This window comes from Henckelia pumila, chromosome 3 (genome assembly GCF_033568475.1).
Source record: "Henckelia pumila isolate YLH828 chromosome 3, ASM3356847v2, whole genome shotgun sequence".
Lineage (NCBI taxonomy): Eukaryota > Viridiplantae > Streptophyta > Magnoliopsida > Lamiales > Gesneriaceae > Henckelia > Henckelia pumila.
In genome coordinates, this window is record NC_133122.1 from 34,636,528 (window position 1) to 34,663,263 (window position 26,736).

The 26,736-nt window shown below is 39.6% G+C and overlaps 2 protein-coding genes across 2 annotated transcripts; one reads left to right on the top strand and one right to left on the bottom strand.

Moving 5' to 3' along the window:
* Positions 1-17,242: 17,242 nt before the first annotated feature.
* Positions 17,243-20,396, bottom strand: LOC140890482 (F-box protein At3g26010-like). Its single transcript, XM_073298315.1, has 3 exons — positions 18,951-20,396; positions 17,639-17,687; positions 17,243-17,545 (listed from the first exon to the last, which is right to left on the bottom strand). The coding sequence occupies exons 1-3, from the start codon at positions 20,140-20,142 to the stop codon at positions 17,530-17,532; spliced, it is 1,257 nt and encodes a 418-aa protein (XP_073154416.1). The 5' UTR covers positions 20,143-20,396; the 3' UTR covers positions 17,243-17,529.
* A 2,606-nt stretch (positions 20,397-23,002) lies between these two features.
* LOC140888449 (uncharacterized) lies at positions 23,003-24,363 on the top strand. Its single transcript, XM_073296133.1, has 4 exons — positions 23,003-23,183; positions 23,480-23,642; positions 23,815-23,990; positions 24,092-24,363. Exons 1-4 carry the CDS (start codon positions 23,003-23,005, stop codon positions 24,361-24,363), a joined length of 792 nt encoding a protein of 263 aa, XP_073152234.1.
* Positions 24,364-26,736: the final 2,373 nt, after the last annotated feature.

Genomic DNA, 26,736 nt, shown 5'->3' on the forward strand with positions numbered 1-26,736 from the left:
AAAACATAACCGAGCATCGTAACGATTGACAATCGGGAATCGTTACGATATCGAATTCATTTCTAATTTCAACTCCATTCCAAATCATTAATACATCATTCTAATCCTCATAACAGCAGCTAAGTATATCAAATACAAGCTGAAAATCATAACAAGTTCATTTCATAATCAATCTTCGATTCGGTTTTGATATCGGAATGCATACAAGATCAAGAATACATTCATAACTTCAACAGCAATCTCTGCCATAATTCTTTTTTCAAACCCTGCTAAGATCACAAAATAATTACATCAAATCGAAGGCCTCGTTGCAAGGATTCCAGAACACTTTTCGGAATCAAAATCGGACGAGCGGATCAAAAGTTACGGCGTTTTGAACAATCAAATTTCAAAGAAAATGAAAGAGCTCGACATGCTCTGTTCTGAATATGAAAATCCCATCTAATAACACGTATCACTTTCTGCTAAGTTTTATAAAAATCGGATATGTATTGTATAATTGCAATTTAGTCCCTGAAACCTCATAAATTGCAATTCAGTCCTCGGCCTTCGTTTTAATTCAATTTCAATCCAAAATAATTTAAGAATATTAGAATTAAAATCTAAACTCTAAATATTATCAAATTAAATTTACTCGGATTAAAATTAAATAAATTTGAATTAATCAAATAATCCCGGTCTTTTGCATTTTAGCCCTTCAACTTCAATATTTGCAAATCAGTCCCTTATCGAGTTGTATCTTCAAAATTAATCTTTTTTTATTCCCGAAACATGGAATTTAATCTTGAATTTCATAAATATTCAAATCGAATATTTATTCTTTTAATTTAAGAATTCTCGGAATTTAATTCTCAAAATCCGTAAATTCTCAAATTAAATATTTTCGGCTCAAAAATTAAATCTATCATGTCCATAACTTCTCAAATCAATATTAGCCCATAATATGAAATTTAATTCTCAAATCCCATAATTAATAATTTAATATTTTCGGGCCTTACAATAGCACACACCACACTTATATCTGATGCACACATATCTTGAATTTTATGTTAAAAAAAATTCTTTCAATAATTTAATGTATACAAAATAGAAAAAAACTGAATCTCCCAGACCACTGCCCGAGCGGAGCACCACATGACTCTGCTCTTGTTCACAGTGTCACGCCCCGATACTTGGGTTAATTGACACCGACTTTGTTATCAAACAATATTTATTCGAAAACAACAAGCCTCAGATTTTACAATTCGTAATCAGTCTATTGTATTCGGAAATAAGAAATTAAATTGTCTTTACAAACTGATTTAATAACGAAAGTCTAAATGCAGAATTTAAATGGATACATAGTTTAACGCAGCAGATAGAATATAGTAAATATAAATTACAAGAATAAGTCTTCTTCTTCACCAGCCACAGGACTGAATTTTCTCATCTTCATCTAGTTTATTCGTTCTTATAATCTGAGATGGTGTTTGTTGGGTGACTGATATGGTCATCATTCTGTAAATGGGGAATCATCCTAGCTTTTAAAATTGTTTTAATAGAATTCTCATATACATATACATATTAGAACAAGAATTCATGTACCCAGCAGAAATGACGGGAATCCGTTTTTATACATATGCACTAAACAGCTTATGGACTTCGTGACTAACTGATATCAGTATTTATATGATAATCATCTAAAGGGTGAGGTCAGTAATCAGTAATCAGTAATCAGTAATCAGTAATCAGTAATCAGTAATGTTTATAATATGTATCCCTACCATTTAGTACATAATCATTTAGTGCAAAGCAGTATTTAGAAATACAGATTTCGAAATTCAATCTTTGAACACAAGATAAACATGTTGGAGCAGTTTTTAAATCGTAATATCAAGTTAAAACATCAAGCCCACTTACAGTAGATTGCTAATCTGGTTTTGATTGTTCTTGAAATTATTCTGCACTTGCTCAACTGGACTGCTCTATTGACTTCTTTCTTTCTCAACTTCTCTTCACTCACTTGAATTTTTTGTATTTTTTCTCAGAATTTCGTATAACCTTTTATCAGAAATCTGAGTGCTATTTATAGGGAGAAATCTGACTGTTGGACTCATATTTATTGCCCTTAATTTCCATGATTTTGAGTTAATGCTTCAGTTAAAAAATTTGGAACAACAACTGTAGCTCAACTGAATTTTTTCTCAACTGAATTTCTGCTGATTCGACTGATTTTGGTTTGTTGAACTTAGCTCAACTAAAATTCGGCAACTGAATTCGGACCTTGGACCTTGGACCTCAACTGAATTGAGTCTTTACCAATTTCTTCAGATGGGTCATAAGCCCTTGGTTGGAGGTGAGTCTCCGGAGAATGCGGAGAACTGGTTAGACCGTATGGAGACAATTTTTCAGACGTTCCACTGCACCGAGGAACAGAATATGGAGATGCTTGGATATCTTCTAGACAAGCAAGCCCATAAGTGGTGGAGGTTTACTTCTGCACCGTTCATCACGGCGAGAGGGGTTACCACTTGGGCCAAATTTCGTACAGCTTTCCAGAAGCTGTATTTTTCTCCTGCACTCCGTCAGGCAAAGGCAGGTGAGTTACTGAGTCTGCGACAGAGTGCCATGTCTATTGACAAGTACCAGCAGAAGTTCTTTGATCTTCTATCCTATTGCCCCGAGATTGCTGACAGCTCGGAGATGAAGTACAATCTGTTCCTTCAGGGCCTTAATCCTGAGATTCACGATCGAGTGGCGGTCGAAGATGACATGTCCTATGAGGTTTGGTGAGCCGTTGTCACCAGGCGGAGGATAGCATTCGGCGTAACAGGTCTTTCTCTCAGTCCAGACCTGCTAGTTCTTTGGGTCCCCGTGCTCAGTCCTTCAAGAAGTTTGGTTCTACTTCTTCTTCCTCTGGTTCCGCTGGTGTTGTCCGTTTTGGGAAGAAGAAGAAGTGTGATCATTGTGGGAAGAACCATCTGTCAGACAAGTGCCGTAGAGCTTCTGGAGCTTGTTTCCATTGTGGAGAGGTGGGTCATCTCCGGAGAGATTGTCCACTATCTGGGGGAGGCGGTTCTGGTTCTAGATCTGGTTCTCAGGACAATGTTCAGCAGAGATCACAGGGACAGCCTGCTGGGAGTTCTCATTTGAGGCCGCGGACTTCTAGCCAGGTGTTTGCCTTGAGGCATGACCAGGCAGTGGAGGAAAATGAGAAGGTCATCACATGTACATTTCTGTTATATGGTTTACCTGTAAGAGTGGGTGCCCAGTGAGCCAACTGTGTGGCTATGGGCTTTGATGACTCTTTGTATAAACAATCTTTTGTTTAATATTATTTACACTTTTAATGGCAATGACTTTATATTACTTCATATTGTTATATTGTGATATACTATTGTTGTTTTGATAAAGACCTTGAATATACTATAGTGTATGTAAGATGTGGTAGAACATGGAGATGTCTATCATGAAATACATCTTATAGTCACTGTATATTCTAAAACCGTTCCTAGTCGATTGAGCCGTCCGATAATAAGGATAAGGATCGCTCGAGTTTGAGACTAGCATTTGCGATGCGGAGTACCACGTTTCATTGGTAGGGAACATGGAGATGTTCGAAGCATGCAAATGGATATTCATATGATGAATAGTCGAACTACCCTATCCGGACTTTCCAAGTGGTTATCACTTATCGAGTGGATAAAGTCCGCGGTTTTGGTTGTACACCATTAGTCCTTACGACTTGAAACATCATGGAGACTCTATATGCTAGTACTGTGCTTTGACTCGTTTACCGACTCTGAGGGGGTCATCAGGTGTCGAGATTGGGTACTGTTACGACACATATAGGAGTCAATGCATTGTTGTCAAGGATTCACCACATACTTGCGAGTGTGGATATCCTATGCGATCTGAGGAGATATTAGTGTGATAAATCTCTGGCCAGAGTAATTGATGTGATTTAAGAAATGGTTTCTTAGTAGCACATGCGATGTCACTAATTTGATCTTCAAGATGTATTGCATAGCTATCGAATCTTGAGCGACTCTCGATATACCAATGGTTGTTGATTCGATCGGGATATATGGATGAAGGGACCGTACTGTACGCTAACCAAAATCTACTGGTTCTTGTAGGCACTATCAGTGATACCTAGGGAATCATGGGGCGATGTTGCTAGGCGCTTTACCATGATTCGTTGGGCAAGTCGGAAAGTGTTGTTCCGAGTCACAAGGAGTTGTGAGCCCACGGCTAGCTGTATCCCTGAACCATTGAGGGTCACACAGTGTAATGGAGTTTTAATCCCCGTTGAGATAGTTAAATTTAAAGAGTTAAATTTAATGAACTAAGGAGTTGGACTTCTTAAATAAGAGTAAGGGAGTAGGGTTTCCTAAAATGACATAGGGATGGACATTTTTGGAAACCACTGAATTCGGATTCAGGAAAATTTATTTTGACTTTAAAATGTGCAGAAATGGTTTCTGTGCACATTGGTGAAATCGTTTCATCAATCGGAGTCACGATGAATTTTATATTAATTTCTGAACGAGCGGGCTTTGCTTGTCGGGCCCCAGCTTATGATTAATGGGCCCTAAGGTGTTAGTGGCCTGCATTATAAATAAGTTATTTCAGTACAGAAATTACACACAACAGGTCATAATTTTGAGAGCAAATTTCGAAAACCCTAGCCTCTCAAAACCGATCGGCCGTCCCCTCCCTGTTCCTCTGCCCGAGAAAATTCCGGTCTGTGATTTTGAATCGCAGTAAGGAATAACGAATCAGATTCGTATATTCTCTTCGCAGAAAACTTCTGATAGATTTTCTAGTGCAATCTATCAGAGGGATTAAACCTCTGTTCGTGGACCTGATTGAAGGCGTTCATCGGTTCCAGGGAGAGACAACAAGAGCAGATAAAATCTGTTGGTGTCCAGTAATCTCGTTGCGAGATTGGAGGTAAAATTTAATTAACAGTTATTTAAATTTTACACACACATAATTCAATCGTTGTATGGTTGATACCCACACCATGGAATCGTTCCATGAGAAAATTTTTAAACTTCCGCTGCACCGGGTATCAATCGTAATTGGTCTGGGAACTCGCCAGTTTTCCAACAGTGGTATCAGAGCCAGGTTGCTCAGATCAATCGATTGAATTAATCAATTGTACAAAATTTTTGAGTCTCGGTTTTTTGAAACAAAATAAATATTTTTAATAAAAAAAATTTTTTTCGGGGCAAAACCCTGGCAGCGATTGGATCGCTGCCCGGAGGGGGCAGCGATGGTCGCTGCCCCCAGGGGCGGCGCCGGCGGCGCTCGGCGCCGCCAGGGCAGCAATCGTTGCTGCCCTAAGGGGGCAGCCGGGCTGCCCCCGGCCCGCGCCCCGGGTGCGGGCCAACCCGGGAGTGTCCCGGGCGGCCCGCGGGAAAAATTAATTTTTATTAAAAATAATTTTAATATGTTAAAATTTTATTTTTGGTCCGGTCAAAAATTGTTTTTGATTGGTGCACGAGATTTTGGATCGAATTGTTCGAGTCCGTAAATTTTGAAATTGATTTTGGATAAAATTGAATTTTTGGAAAATTTTAATATTTTATCCGTAAATTGAATTTTGAAATCAATTATTTTGGTACAATTGATGATAAGATATGATCTTATGATATATTAAGTAAAATATGATTTTATTTGTAAAATTGGATTTTATAGATAAAATATGATTTTATTTGATATAGAATAAAATATGATTTTATATGTGAAATGAGATTTTATATATAAAATATGATTTTATCTTGTTTAAATTTGAATTGCCAATGCATGTTATCCAATAAATTAATTTTGAATTAAATGTTATTGGATAAGGATGATCGATTGCCATGACCAATTTTGTAGGTGTATGTTAGGAATTTACATTTTGTCTTTATTGTTGTTGGTTTTATTAATGGGCCTGGTTTATGGCCCGATATGAATGTCATATGTAATAAAAGTGGGCTTGGTTTATAGCCCGTTCCCACCCCCTAAAAATGTATCCCCTACTTGTCATTGTTATTTATTGTAAATACATTAGATTTAGTGGGAGATCAAGATTTGAAGATGGTGGGCCCAGCAGACAATGAAGACTGAAGAAATGTAAATTGGAAGCATATGTAATAGGATTGCATTTGCATACTGCATATTACCTAGGATTGGACTAAGACCCGTGATTGGCAACCACGGGTCAATTAGAAATGGAATCGATCATCCTATATAATATGTGATATTATGATTGTATGCATGTTTTGACATAAATTGCGTGAATCCGGCAAGCATGCAATAAATTAAAAATGATGAGACAAATATTTTTATAAATAAAAATCCCTCATTTTAAATATGATTTAAAATTTATATCAAGATAAATAAAGGAAATTTAAATATTATTTAAATGTTCCTACCTTCCATCAACGGTCAATGTATGTGATGCTACCCGCGGATACGGTCCGGCTCATATTATTGGGGGGGGCCGTCCGTCGGAAAGCTGTACATTGGATCGACAAATGTTGTAAGTTGGGTGGAACTTCCATGGGATCGGCTCATATTATTGGGGGATCCACATGGCGACCGTCCATCACAACTTAATATTGATGGGTCATCTTGACATGTCACTTTAAATGGCGTCATATTATTGGGCCCTTATTGGACATGAGGTAAACACATGGGGGTTGCTTAGGAAGCAATTGGGCTCTACCTTTTGAGAATTATGGTTGGCTGATATTATTCGGGACCATAAGTTTGTCAATTGGACTCCATGTTCTCACTAAGGAAAAAGTTTTCCGTTTTCACTAGAGGGTGGTGAAATCGTTAAAATAGTGGGAGTGAGATTCATAAAATTAAATTCGCCTATTTTATGTCTTAGTAAATTGTTAAACAATCATCGATAATTGTCTGTTTTATCTCAGTAATCCACATGTTTCTGTTCTCCAACAAAACAAACTCATTGGCGCAAAACAATACAGAATGATTCCATAAGTTAAGATTGTCCTAAGTTCGTAAAAGATTTTCTAAGTGTTAGAAAGGGCTTCTCCGAAAAACAGCCCCGGCTGATGTAACTGCCGAAAGGTTGGCCGAACTAGAGAAATGGTTGGACCATGATCTCAAGGCCAAATGTTACATGCAAAATTGGACAAGTCTAAACAAGTTTGCCATTACTGCAAGAAGCCCGGTCATTGGAAACGTAACTGCAAGGAATACCTCGAGCAGTTGCGAACTGCAAAGGGTATGTTTTTCATTGAAATAAATGTTTTTCTTAATACTACTTCTTGGGTATTGGATACCAGATGTAGATCTCATGTTTGCAATGAGTTGCAAATGATGACAAGAAGTAATAGGCTAAGGATGGGTGAGACCCAGACAAGGCTCGGGAATGGTTCTAGAGTTAAATCCATAGCTATGGGAAATATCTATTTAATTTTGCAGAACAGTTTTAAGTTACTTTTGATAGATGTTTTATTTGTTCCAGATTTGATTAAAACATTATTTCTGTTTCTATGCTTGATAGAAATGGTTATTCTTGTAATTTTGTGAATGGGATTTGCAATATTTACAAGAATGAATGTTTAATTGGAAATGGACAACTAGAAAACGATCTATACAACTTAAAACTAAAAGACGTTCCAATGAATTATGTTGATAAACCGGCGACAACAAACAAAAGGAAAATCGATAGTCAAAACCCGGCAAACCTTTGGCACGCTAGGCTAGGTCATATTTCCTCAAGGAGGATGAACAAGCTAGTGGGAGAGGGCATGTTTGATATGTCTGATATTAACTCTCTACCTACTTGTGAATCCTGCCTAAAAGGAAAAATGACTAAATCTCCTTTTAAGGGGAAGCCTGAGCGTAGTCAAAATCTGTTGGATTTGATCCATACAGATGTTTGTGGACCATTTAGAGTAGGGACTCAACATGGCCACACCTACTTCATTACCTTTACTGATGATTATTCAAGGTATGGGTATTTATATTTGATGAAATATAAGTCTGAAGCATTTGAAAAGTTCAAAGAATTCAAGGTTGAAGTAGAAAACAAGCTAGGTAAAAGTATTAAAGCACTTCGATCGGATCGAGGTGGAGAATACTTGAGTACCGAGTTTTTGGACTATCTAAAAGAGAATGGGATTCTCTCTCAGTGGACTCCTCCTATGACACCACAGCTTAATGGTGTATCGGAGCGTCGTAATCGAACTTTGTTGGACATGGTTCGATCTATGATGAGCTTCACTGAGCTTCCACCTTCGTTTTGGGGCTATGCGCTTGAAACGGCGGTATTGTTGTTAAACAACGTCCACACTAAAGCAGTGGACAAAACACCATACGAGTTATGGAATGACAAAGCTCCTAAGTATTCGTACTTAAGGATTTGGGGATGTCCTGCTTACGTGAAGCAGACAGTGGGAGACAAGTTGGATAGTCGATCCAGCTTGTGTTATTTTGTAGGGTATCCGAAGAATTCAATCGGATATTATTTCTATTATCCTGCTAAAACAAAGGTGTTTGTTTCACGGAATGCCACCTTCTTGGAGAAGGAGTTCTTATTGGATAAGAAAGGCGAGATGATGGAACTCGAAGAAGTTCGAGAAGAACCCGAAATACAAAATAACGATCCTACACCTCAGGAACCATTGCTGGACACGCCTGCACCTAGAAGATCCGAGAGGACTTCTGGACCTCCAGTTCGATATGGTCTTCTTCTTGAAGGGGATCAAGATGAACCCGACATTGGATGTGATCCAAGAAACTTCAAGGAAGCAATTTCTGATGCGGATTCGAATTTATGGCTTGAAGCTATGCAGTCTGAATTGGATTCGATGCATACTAACCAAGTTTGGTCTTTAGTAGATCCTCCTGATGGAATTGTTCCAATAGGATGTAAATGGATCTACAAGAGAAAGCTTGGGCCTGATGGTAAGGTATTGACCTACAAGGCGCGATTGGTGGCGAAAGGTTATACTCAAAGGCAAGGAGTTGACTATGATGAAACCTTTTCACCAGTCGCAATGTTCAAGTCCATAAGAATCCTGATTGCCATAGCTGCATGGTATGACTATGAGATATGGCAGATGGATGTGAAGACTGCTTTTCTTAATGGAGACATTAAGGAAGAAATCTATATGAAGCAGCCTGAAGGGTTCACATCCATGGGAAGCGAGCATAAGGTATGCAAGCTTCAGAGATCAATTTATGGTCTAAAACAAGCATCAAGAAGTTGGAACCAGAAATTTGATGAAACAATTAAAGATTTTGGTTTCATCAAGAACCCGGAGGAACCTTGCGTGTACAAGAAAGTAGTTAAGGATGCGGTGACATTCTTAGTACTTTATGTTGATGACATCCTACTCATTGGGAATGATGTAGGGATGTTACAGTCAACAAAGATATGGTTATCAGGTAGATTTTCGATGAAGGATTTGGGTGAGACATCCTACATTCTTGGGATACAGATCTATAGAGATAGATCTAAGAGAATGATAGGACTCACACAATCGACCTACATCGATACCATATTGAAACGGTTTTCAATGGATGGGTCCAAGAGAGGACATCTACCCATGTGTCATGGAGTTTCTCTATCCAAGTCTATGTGTCCCAAGACTGATGCAGAGATAGAGAATATGACACATGTACCATATGCGTCAGCTATAGGTAGTATCATGTATGGGATGATATCTACCAGACCGGATGTAGCATTTGCTCTGAGTGTCACGAGCAGATATCAGTCTAATCCTGGTCAGATGCATTGGAAAGCCGTGAAGGACATTCTTAAGTACTTGCGAAGGACTAAGAATATGTTCATGGTTTATGGAGGACGAGAACTCAAACTGGAAGGCTATACCGACTCTAGCTTCCAAAGTGATGTGGATGACTCGAAGTCAACCTCTGGATTTGTGTTCATGCTCAATGGCGGTGCTGTCTCTTGGAAGAGTTCCAAGCAGGACACCACAGCGGATTCCACCACTGAGGCTGAATACATTGCAGCATCAGCTGCTGCTAAAGAGGCTGTTTGGATGAGGAATTTCGTCCAAGAGTTGGGCGTCATTCCTGAATTTGTTGGTCCAGTCCCGGTGTACTGCGACAACACGGGTGCCGTTGCTCAAGCAAAGGAACCAAGGTCTCATCAAAGATCCAAACACGTACTGAGGAAATACCACATAATCCGGGAGATTGTGGAAAGAGGAGACATCATTGTCGAACGAGTGGCCTCTGCAGACAATATCGCTGATCCGCTTACTAAGCCTTTTCCAGGACCATTGTTTGACAAACATCGCGAAGCAATGGGTCTACGTAGTATGACTAGTTGGCTATAGGGCAAGTGGGAGATTGTAAGAGTGGGTGCCCAGTGAGCCAACTGTGTGGCTATGGGCTTTGATGACTCTTTGTATAAACAATCTTTTGTTTAATATTATTTACACTTTTAATGGCAATGACTTTATATTACTTCATATTGTTATATTGTGATATATTATTGTTGTTTTGATAAAGACCTTGAATATACTATAGTGTATGTAAGATGTGGTAGAACATGGAGATGTCTATCATGAAATACATCTTATAGTCACTGTATATTCTAAAACCGTTCCTAGTCGATTGAGCCGTCCGATAATAAGGATAAGGATCGCTCGAGTTTGAGACTAGCATTTGCGATGCGGAGTACCACGTTTCATTGGTAGGGAACATGGAGATGTTCGAAGCATGCAAATGGATATTCATATGATGAATAGTCGAACTACCCTATCCGGACTTTCCAAGTGGTTATCACTTATCGAGTGGATAAAGTCCGCGGTTTTGGTTGTACACCATTAGTCCTTACGACTTGAAACATCATGGAGACTCTATATGCTAGTACTGTGCTTTGACTCGTTTACCGACTCTGAGGGGGTCATCAGGTGTCGAGATTGGGTACTGTTACGACACATATAGGAGTCAATGCATTGTTGTCAAGGATTCACCACATACTTGCGAGTGTGGATATCCTATGCGATCTGAGGAGATATTAGTGTGATAAATCTCTGGCCAGAGTAATTGATGTGATTTAAGAAATGGTTTCTTAGTAGCACATGCGATGTCACTAATTTGATCTTCAAGATGTATTGCATAGCTATCGAATCTTGAGCGACTCTCGATATACCAATGGTTGTTGATTCGATCGAGATATATGGATGAAGGGACCGTACCGTACGCTAACCAAAATCTACTGGTTCTTGTAGGCACTATCAGTGATACCTAGGGAATCATGGGGCGATGTTGCTAGGCGCTTTACCATGATTCGCTGGGCAAGTCGGAAAGTGTTGTTCCGAGTCACAAGGAGTTGTGAGCCCACGGCTAGCTGTATCCCTGAACCATTGAGGGTCACACAGTGTAATGGAGTTTTAATCCCCGTTGAGATAGTTAAATTTAAAGAGTTAAATTTAATGAACTAAGGAGTTGGACTTCTTAAATAAGAGTAAGGGAGTAGGGTTTCCTAAAATGACATAGGGATGGACATTTTTGGAAACCACTGAATTCGGATTCAGGAAAATTTATTTTGACTTTAAAATGTGCAGAAATGGTTTCTGTGCACATTGGTGAAATCGTTTCATCAATCGGAGTCACGATGAATTTTATATTAATTTCTGAACGAGCGGGCTTTGCTTGTCGGGCCCCAGCTTATGATTAATGGGCCCTAAGGTGTTAGTGGCCTGCATTATAAATAAGTTATTTCAGTACAGAAATTACACACAACAGGTCATAATTTTGAGAGCAAATTTCGAAAACCCTAGCCTCTCAAAACCGATCGGCCGTCCCCTCCCTGTTCCTCTGCCCGAGAAAATTCCGGTCTGTGATTTTGAATCGCAGTAAGGAATAACGAATCAGATTCGTATATTCTCTTCGCAGAAAACTTCTGATAGATTTTCTAGTGCAATCTATCAGAGGGATTAAACCTCTGTTCGTGGACCTGATTGAAGGCGTTCATCGGTTCCAGGGAGAGACAACAAGAGCAGATAAAATCTGTTGGTGTCCAGTAATCTCGTTGCGAGATTGGAGGTAAAATTTAATTAACAGTTATTTAAATTTTACACACACATAATTCAATCGTTGTATGGTTGATACCCACACCATGGAATCGTTCCATGAGAAAATTTTTAAACTTCCGCTGCACCGGGTATCAATCGTAATTGGTCTGGGAACTCGCCAGTTTTCCAACATTACCTGCTCTTGTACTCATTGATACTGGTGCATCTCATTCTTTCATTTCTGCACGTTTTGTTAAGAGGCATAAGTTACCTTGCATTGCACTAGACGTAGTAGTATTTGTTTTTACTCCGACGGTTCAGTCTGCTTTGGCCAAGAATCTAGTGATGGGTTGCCCTTTAGAGTTCGAGGGTAACATTCTGTTGGCGAATCTCATGGTCCTTGCGATGGATGATTTCGATTGCATTCTGGGGATAGACATGTTGACTACCTATCGAGCTTCAGTGGACTGCTATCAAAGATTAGTACGCTTTCATCCGGAGGGGAGTGATAGCTGGTTTTTCTATGGTGAGGGAGCGCGACCCCCGATGCCTTTGGTATCAGCTTTGAGAGCCTTTCGAGCTTTAGAGTCTGGCGGGGAAGGCTACCTTATCTATGCAGTTGATTTATCCGCTGAAAGCGTTGGGTTAGAGAGCATTCCAGTCGTGAATGAATTTCCAGATGTATTTCCAGATGAGATTCCTGGTTTTCCTCCTGTTAGGGAAGTCGAGTTTGGCATAGATCTGATTTCGGATACTTCGCCTATTTCTCGAGCACCGTATCGTCTTGCTCCATCAGAGATGCAAGAGTTGAAGAATCAGTTACAGGATCTTTTGGACAAGGGGTACATTCGTCCTAGTGTATCTCATTGGGGAGCTCTTGTTCTCTTCGTGAAGAAGAAGGATGGGTCTATGCGGCTTTGCATTGACTATCGACAGTTGAACCGAGTTACTGTGAATAACAAGTATCATTTGCCTCGTATCGATGATTTGTTCGATCAGTTGCAGGATACTTCAGTCTACTCTAAGATTGAGCTGAGATCTGGTTATCATCAGATGAGAGTCCGAGATCAGGACGTAGCCAAGACAGCATTCCGTACTCGCTATGGGCATTACGAGTTTCTAGTGATGCCATTTGGATTGACAAATGCGCCGGCTATATTTATGGATCTGATGAACCGTGTATTCAGGGAGTACTTGGATAATTTTGTCGTGGTCTTCATTGACGACATTCTGGTGTATTCGTGTAATGCGGATGAACATGTTTCTTACTTGCGAGTGGTACTGCAGACTCTTCGGGATGAGCAATTGTACACCAAGTTGAGTAAGTGCGAATTCTGGATGTATCGCGTGGTCTTTCTTGGCCATATCATATACAGTGAGGGGATTTTTGTTGATTCGAGGAAGATTGAAGATATGCTTAATTGGTCGCGTCCGACGACAGTTGCTGAGATCCGTAGTTTTCTGGGTCTAGCAGGATATTATCATCGTTTCATTCTGAACTTCTCTCAGTTAGCTCGACCATTGACGCAACTTACCCGCAAGGGTGTGGATTTCGAGTGGTCCTCTGAGTGCGAGGAGAATTTTTGTGAGCTTCGATGGCGTTTGACTTCTGCGCCGGTGTTGGCATTACCGTCAGGATCTGGAGGGTATGTGGTGTAACTGATGCTTCTCTTCAGGGGTTAGGTTGTGTTTTGACTCAGAATGGGCATGTGATCGCATACGCTTCTAGACAGCTAAAGCTTCACGAGAACAACTATCCAGTCCATGATTTGGAGTTGGCAGCCATTGTTTTTGCTTTGAAGATCTGGTGTCATTATTTGTATGACGAGAAATTTGAGATCTTCACCGACCACAAGAGTCTCAAGTATTTGTTCACTCAGGCGGAGTTGAACATGAGACAGAGACGTTGGATGGATTTGCTTAAGGACTATGATTGCGAGATTAAGTACCATCCGGAAGCTGCTAATCTCACCGCTGATGCCTTGAGTCGCAAGGTGCGACTATCAGCACTTCAGACCTATTCGATGTCTAGTGCTATCGAGGAGATCGTTCGACTTCATGGAGTGCTTGTGAGCATAGTCAGCGATCGAGACCCCAGGTTTACTTTCAGGTTCTGGGGGAGTGTTCAGCGTGCGATGGGCACTACTCTCAGTTTGAGTACTGCCTATCATCCGGAGACAGATGGTCAGTCAGAGCGCACTATCCGTACTTTGGAGGATATGCTTCGAGCATGCACTATGGACTTTGGTTCAGCTTGACAAGATCATTAGCCTTTGATTGAGTTCGCGTATAACAACAGCTATCATACTAGCATTGATATGGCACCTTTTGAGGCGTTGTACGGGCGACGTTGTCGTACTCCACTCTTCTGGGAAGAAGTGGGGGAGAGACAGGCTGAGGGACCGGAGTTAATCCAGCAGGCAGTAGATATTGATGATCAGATCAAGAAATGGATTAAGACTGCACAGGATCGTCAGGCCAGCTATGCTAACACTAAGCGTAGGCCTTTGCAGTTCGATGTTGGGGAGAAAGTATTTCTGAGAGTGTCACCTTTCCGCAGGATTCTCAGATTTGGCCTTAAGGGCAAGTTATCTCCCAGATTTATCGGTCTGTTTGAGATTTTGGAGAGCGTTGGCGATTTGGCTTATCGTTTGGCCTTGCCACCGTATTTGTCCTGTATTCACAACGTGTTCCACGTATCTCTGTTGCGACGGTATGTGGCAGATCCATCTCATATTCTTCAGCGATTTGATGTTCAAGTGAATAAGGATTTGACCTATGTTGAGAAACCTATTTGTATCCTGGATCATAAGATAAGGTCTTACGGAATAAAGTCATTTCTTTGGTTTTAATTCAGTGGCAGCGTCGAGGCACTGAAAAAGCTACTTGGGAGCTTGAGGACAGGATGCGTGCAGAACATCCTGAGTTATTTTGATTTTACTTCGAGTTGTTTTCAGTTGTAAACTCTGTAAACATTTGACTTGAATAAAAAATGTTTCTTTTGTTGCTTTGCATTCAGTACTTAAGATCTGTTTTTGAGGACGAAATATCTTAAGTGGGGGACAATGTAGTAGTCCGTACACAGAATTAGTTGTTAACGGTTAATTAATCCACTTAATCATGATTAAGGAGACTTCTATTGGATTAGCGGAGTCCGGAGTTAGGCCCAGAATGATCAGAAATGGTCCGGAGGTTCAAGAAGAACGGATACAATGTTCAAGGGAACGGAAACAATGTTCGTGCCATCAGAAAAATGTCACTGCTTACGCACTTGATGGGACATCAGGCAGAACGGAAGCAACGTTCGTCGGAGGAACGGACGCAACGTTCCTAGATCGTTGGCAACGTTCCCTGACTTGGACACATGTTCGATTTGCATGAAATTGGATTGAAGTGTGGCAGGACAGGTGGAGAACGTTCGCAACGTTCCTAGATCGTTCGCAACGTTCGTGGTCTATAAATAGGGGTTCCGAGAGCCATTTTTTCACACCGAAATCACCTCTTCTCTCTCGATTCCTTAGCCTTTTAACTCAGATCTAGGGAATTCTAGGCGTCCCATAGGGAATCCGGAAGTGGCATAGCAATCCAGGCGTCGTAGCGGAGCTGTGGCCTAGTTTTGAGGTGATCGACAAAAAAAGAGCTAACGACGGACGGAGGTATAGCTTTTGCTTCCTAAAAATATTTAGGAGTATACATTAGCCTAGTTAAGGCTTTTAGAGCACTTTAATGATAGTAGTATCATTTGGAAGTGTAGTGCGGACTGTAGGCGTGGACTAGAGCCGGTTAGAGCTTGCCTAGTATTTGAGGTACGAAAGTACTGTTCGAGATATCCTGACTGAGTATGCATGTATTATGTGACTGCATGATTTAAATGTCATTGATTTATGCTGCATACATTTGCATATTGAGCTATCTCCTTCGAGATGTCTATTAGTAGGGTTGTACCCTATCCTGTTAGTGGATGGACTTCCATCGATTTGGGTCCGGCGTATCCACTGGTATTTTGGTATGGGAGCCACCTCCTGCAGCGACGGCACAGCGTGCTACATACTAGGGCCTGGTCTGTCTCTGTTATCTGATATTTGACCTCGAGTTATAGGGAGTTCATTTTGCATGCATGTATACTCATACTGTCGTGCTGAGCATTTTATGCTCACGTCTCGTACTCTGTGTTTCTGGACACCCTATTCCATGGGACATATTTGCGATTGGACGAGGCGGTGGTTCCAAGAGAGGCTAGGCAGTGGTTGGTCAGCTGGAGCTTCGTCTAGGTTTTATTTCTATTGTTATTGGGTTGATACAGCTTTCAAATTTGGTTGTATAATCTATTTGGATTATTACAGATTCCTTGTCTTGAGATTGTAGTATTTGTAATGTTTCCGCAGTTTATTCTGATATCCTGTTTATTAAGTTAATTGCATGCCTAAGTTCTGTTTAGTAGGTGATCCGAGTAAGAGTCACTACATATTTCCTAACAGAACAATGCGATTAAATCCTTACAACGAGTTTGGACAAAATCTGGTCACACACTACATACGTACTTACATTGAGTTTAAGCCATGGATTAAAGCGCTGCATCTTTCCTCCATGTTCATTGAAGAAGGAGAGTGGGAGGGAGACGAAGCACTGTTCGAAGGTGGTGAAGAAGAGGTTTCGCTCATGATGGATGGGCTCAGCTGATTTTTCTGGGGATCGCGCTAAATTTTCAGAATGTTTGTACAAATTCTAATGGGATTCATGGTTGGAGTTTTTATTTTCATGGGTTGTGAGGTCATTTAAATGGGCCGTTTTTATTTTTCTTTTGTTTTTTTAATTGGACATACTCACACAGTATTAATAATAATAAGTTATATTATATAATGCAATTTCATATTTACGCTAATTTATTTAGGATCTGATTTTTAATCTAAATTAATAAGTATTATTTTGTTCGTGAATGAGTGGCATGTTTATATTCCTTAAGCTTATTGTTTCTTTTGCTTGAAGTGTCTTAAGTTTTTTTTTTTTTTTAATAATTATAACTTAATAATAATAATATTACATGGTCTCATAGACCTTTATTTATTTATATTCTGAGATTGTCGATTTTTAATGGTTTGCATGGTCTCCTTTCTCAACTCATTATACTTCGCTGCAAATACTTCCAGAAGCTATTTCAAAACATCTTAGCACTTCTGCTTGCACCTTTGGTAATCCTTTAATCAATGGAATTCATTGTTCATAGTTTACAACCAAGCTCGAATTAGAATTTTAAATACATGTTGAATCAAATTAAAAATCATTCATTTTCCAAGTTTACAACCAAGCTTTGAGCTAGATTAATGATACATTAAAACTTCTAATAAATACACAACTCTGTAAAATCCTCAAGATAAACATAATCATGACTACATGTGAATAAACTTGAAACAATACTAGAAATTAGTTAAATAACTTGATGAATTAATCCTCGACACTGCTGGCCTTTCTCCTTTGTTTGATCGTCATTCAAAACATCTTCTAGCACCTTCGCGTTCTCATGCCCTTCTCATCGTGGTGGGTACCTGATAAAACATAGGCAGACAGAATATGCCATGAGATACAATCAACTGTCGAAATGTAAAACAAAAGTCATAGCTGCAGGCACACATACATACCTGTATAGAAACTTGTACAATCGGAAACGAGATGAATGAGTTTTGTTACCTACACGATAAAAACTCTTTCTGATACAGAAGCAAAGTGGGATTTTAAAATTTCGAGCAAATTGCAGGATCATGCTGACCCATGGATCAAATCTTAATAAGAAAAAACCAACATGTCCTTGTACTAATGCATGCAGCTTTCTCAATAATTGGGCACCACGTCTCTGAACTCTAACCTCAAGTCATAGCGAGGTCAAGTCCTTGCACCTCGACACAAGTCAGAGAGCAATTCCTTAGATGTGGTGCAACACCTTAACCATGAAACCCCAACCTTAATGTTCACTGTCAAGCATCAAGGCACCTATTATGCTTGCATCAAGTGTTGGGACAGTGGATCCAAGTTTTCATTTATAACTTAATGACAACTTGTTTTAGCATAAAAACTTGTGAAAACAAGCCGGATAATGAAATGTTTTCGCATATTTAGGCTCTAACCTATCTGATTGTCTGCTTTCTAATAAACAAATGTCCTCAGTTTTAATTTAAAGCCTGGGTATAATCAGAGCATATTCATCAAACTATATAATAAGCCTCAATTTGTTTTCAAGTAACCCCATGTCAGAACACAGATTTCACATAGCATCATGGTGACAACACCCATTCAACCCAAAATGCAACGCCAAATTGAATTGGAACTTCAGCCTGTGTCCGACCTAATACTCAAGGTCAAAATCAGTAACCAAGACTAGTCAATACTGACCCTTAGGAACAATCTAACACTCAGAAAATCGTTGCAACAAACCAAGTCATCTATCGAATAGTTGTCAAAATAGAAGGTATGTTAGTTATCTAAAAGAAGATGTTGGTGATGAGGACTTGAGGAGCAAGTGCTTGGTGAAGATATCTATAACGTTGTCATATTTGGAGGGGATAGGGGGAAGGACTATTTGAAGAAAAGTGTGCCATGGGAATTGGGATTGTTGACAGCAGCAACAGTGAGACTTTGCTTCCAAAGCTTTGGTAAAGGAACTTAATTTGAAGACTGAGAATCATCTTTTGCCTTACATAATCGTTTTGTTTAAAAAGGCCCTGAAGTTCTTCAAATAATGGAAGTCTACGTTACATGTACAAACACAAAAATATCAACACGTCCTTTCAAACTAAGTTATGACATGTTATTTATATCTAGCATCTGTTTACCAGAAATGCCTCACAGTTCGTAGGCTTCAAACTATTGCAACAAAAGCAAACCTCCTCAATCGTGTATACAGAAATTATGACATGAATCACACAATGCTGTAAAAGAGAAGCTAGGAGAACTTACCGGACGAAGAGAGAACACCATTCAGAATAACCGGGCAGCACGAGGAAGGGTACATTTTATATTGACCATTAACAATTTCCCGGTCGGGTACTAAATGAAAGAACGTTTTAACCTGCTTGGTATTCGGATTATAGTTGAGTACTAGGCGAGGTGTTCCTACAAATATTACTTCTGACTTGGGATGAAAACCGTAAACTTTGATCTCTCCCCTGTTGTGTCGAAGGGGCATCAACTTACGGCGTGGGAGTTGTGACACCATCTCATCGATGCTCACTCTGTGCTGGAGAATCCAGTGAGCACCGTGTTCTAACCGCCAGAGTAGTATTTTAGACTGGTCACTGTTGGAATAAACCACATACCCTCTGGATGTCCCAAATGATCCACAATCATCAAATTTTTCTTTATCAGGCAACCCAATAGCCCGATAAGTAATATTTGCTTTGTTTGTGAAATGGAGATTAATGCCTAGTAGATACTTGGCCAGAGATATCACGTACAAAATCCCATTCACATAAACAGAATGATCGATCCAATTGAACCCAAGAAGCATGTGGTCAAGAACTAGAACATGGGTGGTCCAATTCCCTGAGCCGAATGTGAAAACGTCCAGCTTTAAAGGATGGACGAGTGACACATCGGCTGCCCTTCGAAGAACCTTAAAGGAAACCGGATAATCACTGGGATCGAATGCCAAAGAGGTAACATCACTGGGATCGTATATGTGAAGGGGATTGACCGGAAGTTCAATGTACTCACAGGTGGTTGGATTGCAGACAATATACTGGGTGGGATTTGAGCCTGCGTGGGCCAAAAGAAAAAGCCCGTTGCAGTAACATTGAATGTCCGCTGGCGTGTGATCAAAAGGCAGAAATGCTCCATACGATTTCACGATTCCCGACAATTCAGGTCGATATCGGGGGTGGAACTCACCCGAATACTCTTCTGTGTGAAAAAAATCGAGAAAAAGCCGGCCAAATTTACAGATTTTGTGGGTATAGAATAAGCCTAAAAAAGGGGCAGAACGGGATATCATTGGAGCGCAAGCATAGGAAATAAAAAAGTACCAAGATTTTGAGACGCACTTGAGCCTCATAAGAGCCTTGTTATGCAACCGACGCAAAATCTCAACTTTCAGATCATCCGGAAGCTCCGCCCAATCGAAACCCCCCAAAGGTTTTTCGTCTGAACACATATTCTCTGGTTCCAATTTCCAAGTATTAATCGGCAAATTCTCAGGCTTGATCGAATACTGGAGCTTCTTGAGACTACGAAATTGTTAACTCGCTGGTGGAGAAATCAGGTTCATTCCAACATTATTAATTAATTCCAATCTCCCAGTTTGATCGCAAACTCTCAAAGATAAAATTTGAAGCTGGATTCAACACGGAGTCGAAGGCGGAGAAATTAGGGTTCTTGCAATCCGGTTGTCAAAATTGAATCCAAGCAGTTGACCCGACCCGAAAAATTTTGGCTTTGGTTGGAATGTTTTTGGGTTTTGGTCGAATCGAATTCACCCGAAAGCTAACCCAAAAAAAATTAATCAAGTTTTGGGTTGGATTGGATTCGGGTGAATTCGGGTTGACCCGATGTGACCCGAAATTTTTATTATTATTTTTATATTAAATTAAAAAATACTTGCTACATTTTTATGCGTTGTATGTTTGAAAAAAATTTATTGTGTATAGATATTATAGATTTTTGTTATTTAATGTTTATTTTGTACAATTTTGATATTTTAAAATAATTTTTTATTTATTGTAATAAGTATAATTTAAATTTTTTACAACTAGATTTTCAAATTTAAATTATATATAAGATTAGATTTTGATATTATGTGTTTAAATTAAATATTATTATTATTGTGTTTTTTAAATTTAATTTAATTATTTTTCAAAAAAATAAAAAAAGTAGAAAAAATCGGGTTGGTTCGGGTTGATTGGCTTTGTCGGGTTAGCAGGGTTCGAGTTCGAGTTGATCATTTTTGGGTTGAGTCGGGTTCAGGTTGGGAAATTTTTTAAAAATATTTTCTTCAACCCGACCCGAACCCATCCGACTCACCCGAATTGACACCCCTAATTTCGATCATTATAAATGAAACCCAAGCCCAACATATAGCTAAAGATGTGAGACGGGCAGAATCACAGCGCAGTGGGGCGGGCTCACTTCGATCGTTTGGCGGATTGAGGATAGGCTGGCCCAATTATAGATCCTTAACCCATCCAAACTAAGGTGAGTTGCGGTTACGGATAAGTTTTGGTATATCGTATCAGAATATAAAAAAAAAATCATATTGATATTAATATTTAAAATTTTTTAAAATTTTGATATTGAAAAATCCAGCTGATATCGTATATGTATCAAACACATATTATGTATCAATATCGAAATTTCATATAATAGTAATAATATTTATACTTACTTATATCACACATGCACATTCTATATATAGCAATTATTATAAAAAAAATTCACAACTTTCATTAAAAATTGTACAAATATCCAGTGTTTTAAAAATCAGACCGGGCCACCGCCTAGGCGCTAAAGGCGGTTGATCGCATAGAAAAAGGGCTAGTCGGCTAGCCTAGGCGCCCCCAGGCGAAAATGGTTTTTTTGGGGCTTCAAATTAAAATGCCAATAAAAAACTAACAAAATATTTTATTCACCCTTCAACCAAAACTCACTCAAATTTGTTTCTATTGAGAAATAAGAAAATCATGGAAAATAATAAGTAAAAAAATTGTTGATAATAATAAGTAGAAAAAATTTGTGATATCTTATTATTTCTATAATTATGAATTCATTTTAAATTTGATGTTATTGTGTTGAATGTTTGGATATTTAGTTTAAAAAAATTAAAGATGCACAAGGACAAAGTGAGTTTTGTTACTTCCACAAGAACTTATTATTATGTGGTCATGCCGTTTGTGTTATAAAATGTCGGGGCTATATATCAAAGATTGATGGATAAAGTATTCAAGCAGCAAATTGGAAAAAACATCGAGATTTATGTGGATGATATCCTGGTCAAGACCCGAACTGCCGACCAGTTCATTACCGACATGACTCAAATCTTTCGGACTCTGAAGCACTATTGACTCAGGTTAAACCCTAGCAAATGCACTTTCGGAGTCCGGGCTGGAAAATTTCTTGGTTACATGGTTACAAGAAGTGAAATTGAGGTTACTTCTGAGAAAGTTCGAGCCATTATTTCTATGAGTTCGCCCAGGAATATACAGGAAGTACAAATGTTAACAAGAAAAATTACAGCGCTAGCTCGGTTTATAAGCAGATTTTCGGACAAAAGCATCCATTTCTTTAAAGCATTACGAAAGACAAAAAATTTGGAATGGAATGAGGAAAGTGAGAAATCTTTTCAGGATTTAAAGGATTATTAGAAGAAATTGCTTGTGCTGAACAAGCCTGTTCAAGTGGAAGAATTATTCCTCAATTTGATCGTCACTCCCCGAGCAGCCAGCTCACTCTTGGTCAGGAAAGAAGGGACAAATCATCAGATTGTTTACTTTTGTAAGTCATTGCTTGAGGGGAGCCGAACTCAATTACTTAACCCATGGAAAGCTTGCCTTAGTTTTGGTCATCACGGAAAAAAAAATTAAGGCCTTACTTCCTCTCACACGCCGTCACCGTACTCACTAATAGTGCTTTGGGAAAAATTGCAGCTAATCCGGATGCATCAAGAATACTGGTCAGGTGGATTACAGAGTTGAGCGAATACGATATTAAATTTGAACTCCAAACAGCTATAAAAGCTCAAGCCCTAACCGAATTCTTAGCAGAGACAGTTCAGTTAAATCAAGAAGATATATGGAGGATTTTTGTAGACGGGTCGTCATGTCAAACAAAAAGTGGCGCTGGAATTGTTATCATATCACCTTGGGGTGAAGAAACCAATCTCTCCATTAGGTTGGACTTCCGAGCCTCTAATAATGAGGCAAAATATGAGGCATTATTACTTGGACTTAAAGCAACAAAAAATTTGGGTATTTCCCTAGCTATTCTATATTTCGATTCCCAACTATCCATTCAACAGAGCAATGGAAAGTTTGAGATCAAAGATGAAAAAAATGATGAAATACGCCAAAGCATTAGACAAGACCAAAGAAGGATTCATTGAGTTGAACATGGAGCTCATCCCTCGAGCTGAAAATATTAAAGCCGATCACTTGACCCGTCTGGACAGTGCCCTGAGTGACCAGATTGATCCCATTGTCTCAGGTTAGGAGCTTGTGTCTCAACTGGAAACTCTTGATAATATGATAGCTCAAGTACCAGAAGAGGATTGGAGATATGATATACACAAATATCTGATCGAAAAGGAATTACCGAGTGATAACAAGAAAGCTAAGGAAGTTAAAAAAAGGGCCATTTGTTTCGTCTTGATCGACCAAATTCTGTTCAAAATATCCTTTTCCCAACCCTTGTTAAAGTGTTTGGGTCCCGAGGAGGCGAATTATGTATTATGGGAAATTCATGAAGGTTCTTGTGGAAGTCACCTAGGCAATATTTTCTAGCTCGAAAAGCTCTCCTAGCTGGTTTCTTCTGGCCTACGATGCGAAAAGACTCATCAAATTTGGTCAATTCATGCTATAATTGCCAAAGGCACGCCAACTTACAATGTCGACCCGCGGAGTACATGAGAGCAATGGTGGCCGCTTGCCCTTTTGATCAATCAGGGTTGGATATAGTAGGGTCATTCCCTGTCAGTACAGGGAAAAGGAAATTTTTTTTGGTCGCAAAAGATTATTTTTCTAAATGGGTTGAGGCCAATCCCCTAGCTAAAATCACAGAGAAGGAAGTCCTCAGCTTTTATGGAAAAATATAGTGTGCCATTTGGGATCCCACGCAGGTTGGTGTCTGACAATGAGAGACAGTTCTGTGGAGCTAAAGTTCAAGCGTGGTGTCAAGAGATGAAGATTGAGCAAGTTTTTACATCCGTATCATACCTGAAGGGGAATGGACAAGTGGAAATCACCAACAGAACAATAGTTCAAGCTCTTAAAATACGACTGGATACAACCAAAGGCAAATGGGTAGAAGAGCTCCCTTCCATGCTCTGGTCTTACCGAACTACCGCCCGATCTGGGATGGATGAACTCTTTTTCATATGGTGTATGGAACTGAAGCTGTCATTCTATTTGAAATCGAACAAGAGAATGCTCGGATAATGGCCTATGGAGTAAACAATCAAGAACTGCGGGCAATGGATCTCGGCTTATTAGAAGAAAGTAGAGCCCGAGCAACAATAAGGCTTGCATCTTATCGCAAAAGAATGACTCAGGCTTACAATAAAAGAGTGCACCCTAAGGTCTTTGAGGAAGGAGACTTGGTCATGCGAAAAATCCAACATCAAGGAGAAAGAGGAAAACTGGATGCGAAGTATGAAGGATCAAGGTGATAGGAAAGGCCGGGGTAGCCGCTTATTACTTGGAGGATTCCCAAGGCAAGAAAGGGAAAATACCATGGAATGTCAAACACTTGAAAAAAATACTATCCCTAGCAGCCCAGTTCATGTTCATTTTTGTCATGAAACTTACTGGGTGTATTTTTAATTATTTCGTCATCCTTTTGTGCTATTTAAATTTTTTTCAGTCTTAAGAGTTAGCACTTTTAAGTTTGTCAAGAGCCAGTTTTCTAGTTCTGTTTCAAGTGTTAGTCTTGTCATATTGAGTCAATATATTATAATTTTTGCACTCACTTTTATTTCAATATTATAATCAAAGTCAGACAGGTCTTACATTCAAATTAAGTTCACTTTAGTGGCACACAAATCCACTTCAGTGGTATTCAAAACCCAGGCAGGGCTGGTAACAAAAGTCCACTTCAGTGGCATTCAAAAATCCACATTAGTGGTAATCAAAGACCAGTCATGTCTGACACTCAAACTCTACTTCAATGGCATTTGGTATCAATGCCCACTTCAATGGCACAAAAATCCACTTCAGTGGCATTCAAAATCCAGGCAGGACTGGTATCAAAGCCACTTCAGTGACACAAAAACCACTTCAGTGGTATTCAAGACCCTAATCAGGTCTGGTAATCACAAACACAACAATAACGTTAAAAATCTTTAGTGGTACAAAACCCTAGCCCATGCAATCAGTGCAGATATGTGTGGATCGGGTCTTTAGTAATCTACACTTGTTAAAATTCCAAGCATGACATTTGCTCGTATTCATGATGGTAAAAACATGCTATGAGAATACCGATAACACAAGAATTTAATATTGTAGCAACCCGAGCTGGATAAAATAACAAAAGCCGCCCACACAGGGTCCATAATGAAACATGTTTTTTTATCCACAAATACAAAGGAAATTTCTAAGGGGTAGGCTCATTAGTTTGCTCGGTGGTCTATCCCTGGCCGGGCTCTTTAAGAGTTTTTTGGGTCACCTCGTCCTCATCAAGAATGCCCTCTTAAGCCTTCACACAGTTCAAAAAATTAGCGAGATGCTCGGCCTCTGTATAACCATTAGCTCGGAATTGAACCAAGCATCCTTTGAAACCCTCGTCAAAGAAGGTAGCTACTTTGACGGCCACCAGGTTAGCAAACTCAGAAGAGTCCAAGAACTCTTTTTTCTTCTCATCCCATCCGACCTCTTGAGAGGTTTCAATTTTCTTGGTTAGGCCCTGAACTATGGTGGCCAACTCCACCTTCTCCACTTTCAGCTCACCAATTTTGGTGTTGGCAGTTTCCAAGGTGGTGCGGCATGACTCAGTCTAAGCCTTTATCCCGGCCATTTCCTCATCATGTTCCCTCTTCATCTCACGTTTTTTTCGCGTGAGTTCAGAAATAAGAGCTACAAATGCCTCCTGATTCATGTTATGTTCCTCCCGGGCTTTGAAAGCTCGGCTGGGGATCTCTCATCCCCAAGCTAAGGCCTGTGATAATACATAAGGATAAATATTAGTTGGAGTGCATAATAGGAAATTGGAAAAGTAATAACATACCTGCATAAAGGCCAAGGCAAAATTTTGTTCGGCCTCTAGGTTGGGCACGACCTGCAGAATTTCAAGTCAGCTCAAGAATTCAGATTTTGCATTATTCCCAAACTCTCCCGTGGATTTGGATCTGAAAAAAGGACATATTTGGAAGCCCTGTCTGAGGAAGCATCCCCCGGAGTATGGCATCAGGAAGATCCTTGAAGTCCTCCACGGGGTCCTTGGGCTTGAAATGAGGAAACATCGGGTTTTTTCCTTTTTAGATTTTTCAAAAGCAACCCTGAAGTTAACCGGCATGATGGCAGAGCAAATTCAGTCGTCTGATAGATAATAATGCAATAAATGAGTAAGCACAAAATATAAAGGTAGTACGGGTATAGGGCTACTAACTACGTCCCCTTCGATCTCTATCCTTTCCCACTGAAGCCGTAATTGCAGAGCAAATCCTCTTGGATCAGGTTCTGTAGTAGCCCGTATCCAGAATTAATGATTAATGAGTAATTAATCATGTGATCATGTTTAGATTTAGTAAAACATGATTAAGGAAATTTCTATTGGTTTAACGGACTTTAGAAATGGATTTAAAATGTTCAAAAATGGCCCGAAGAGTGACCTAGAACGGAAGAAACGTCCGGGGAACGGACGCAACTTTCGTGTCAGCTGATTTCATCCGTGACATAATCAAGATGATGTCATTTCTTACTACCGTGATGTGACGTTCGGACGCAACGTTCGTCGAACGGACGCAACGATGGAGGAACGGACGTTTCGTTCCGCGTCTATAAATATGGGATCCGAGGCTTCATTCCAACTCGCACCTCTCCTCTCT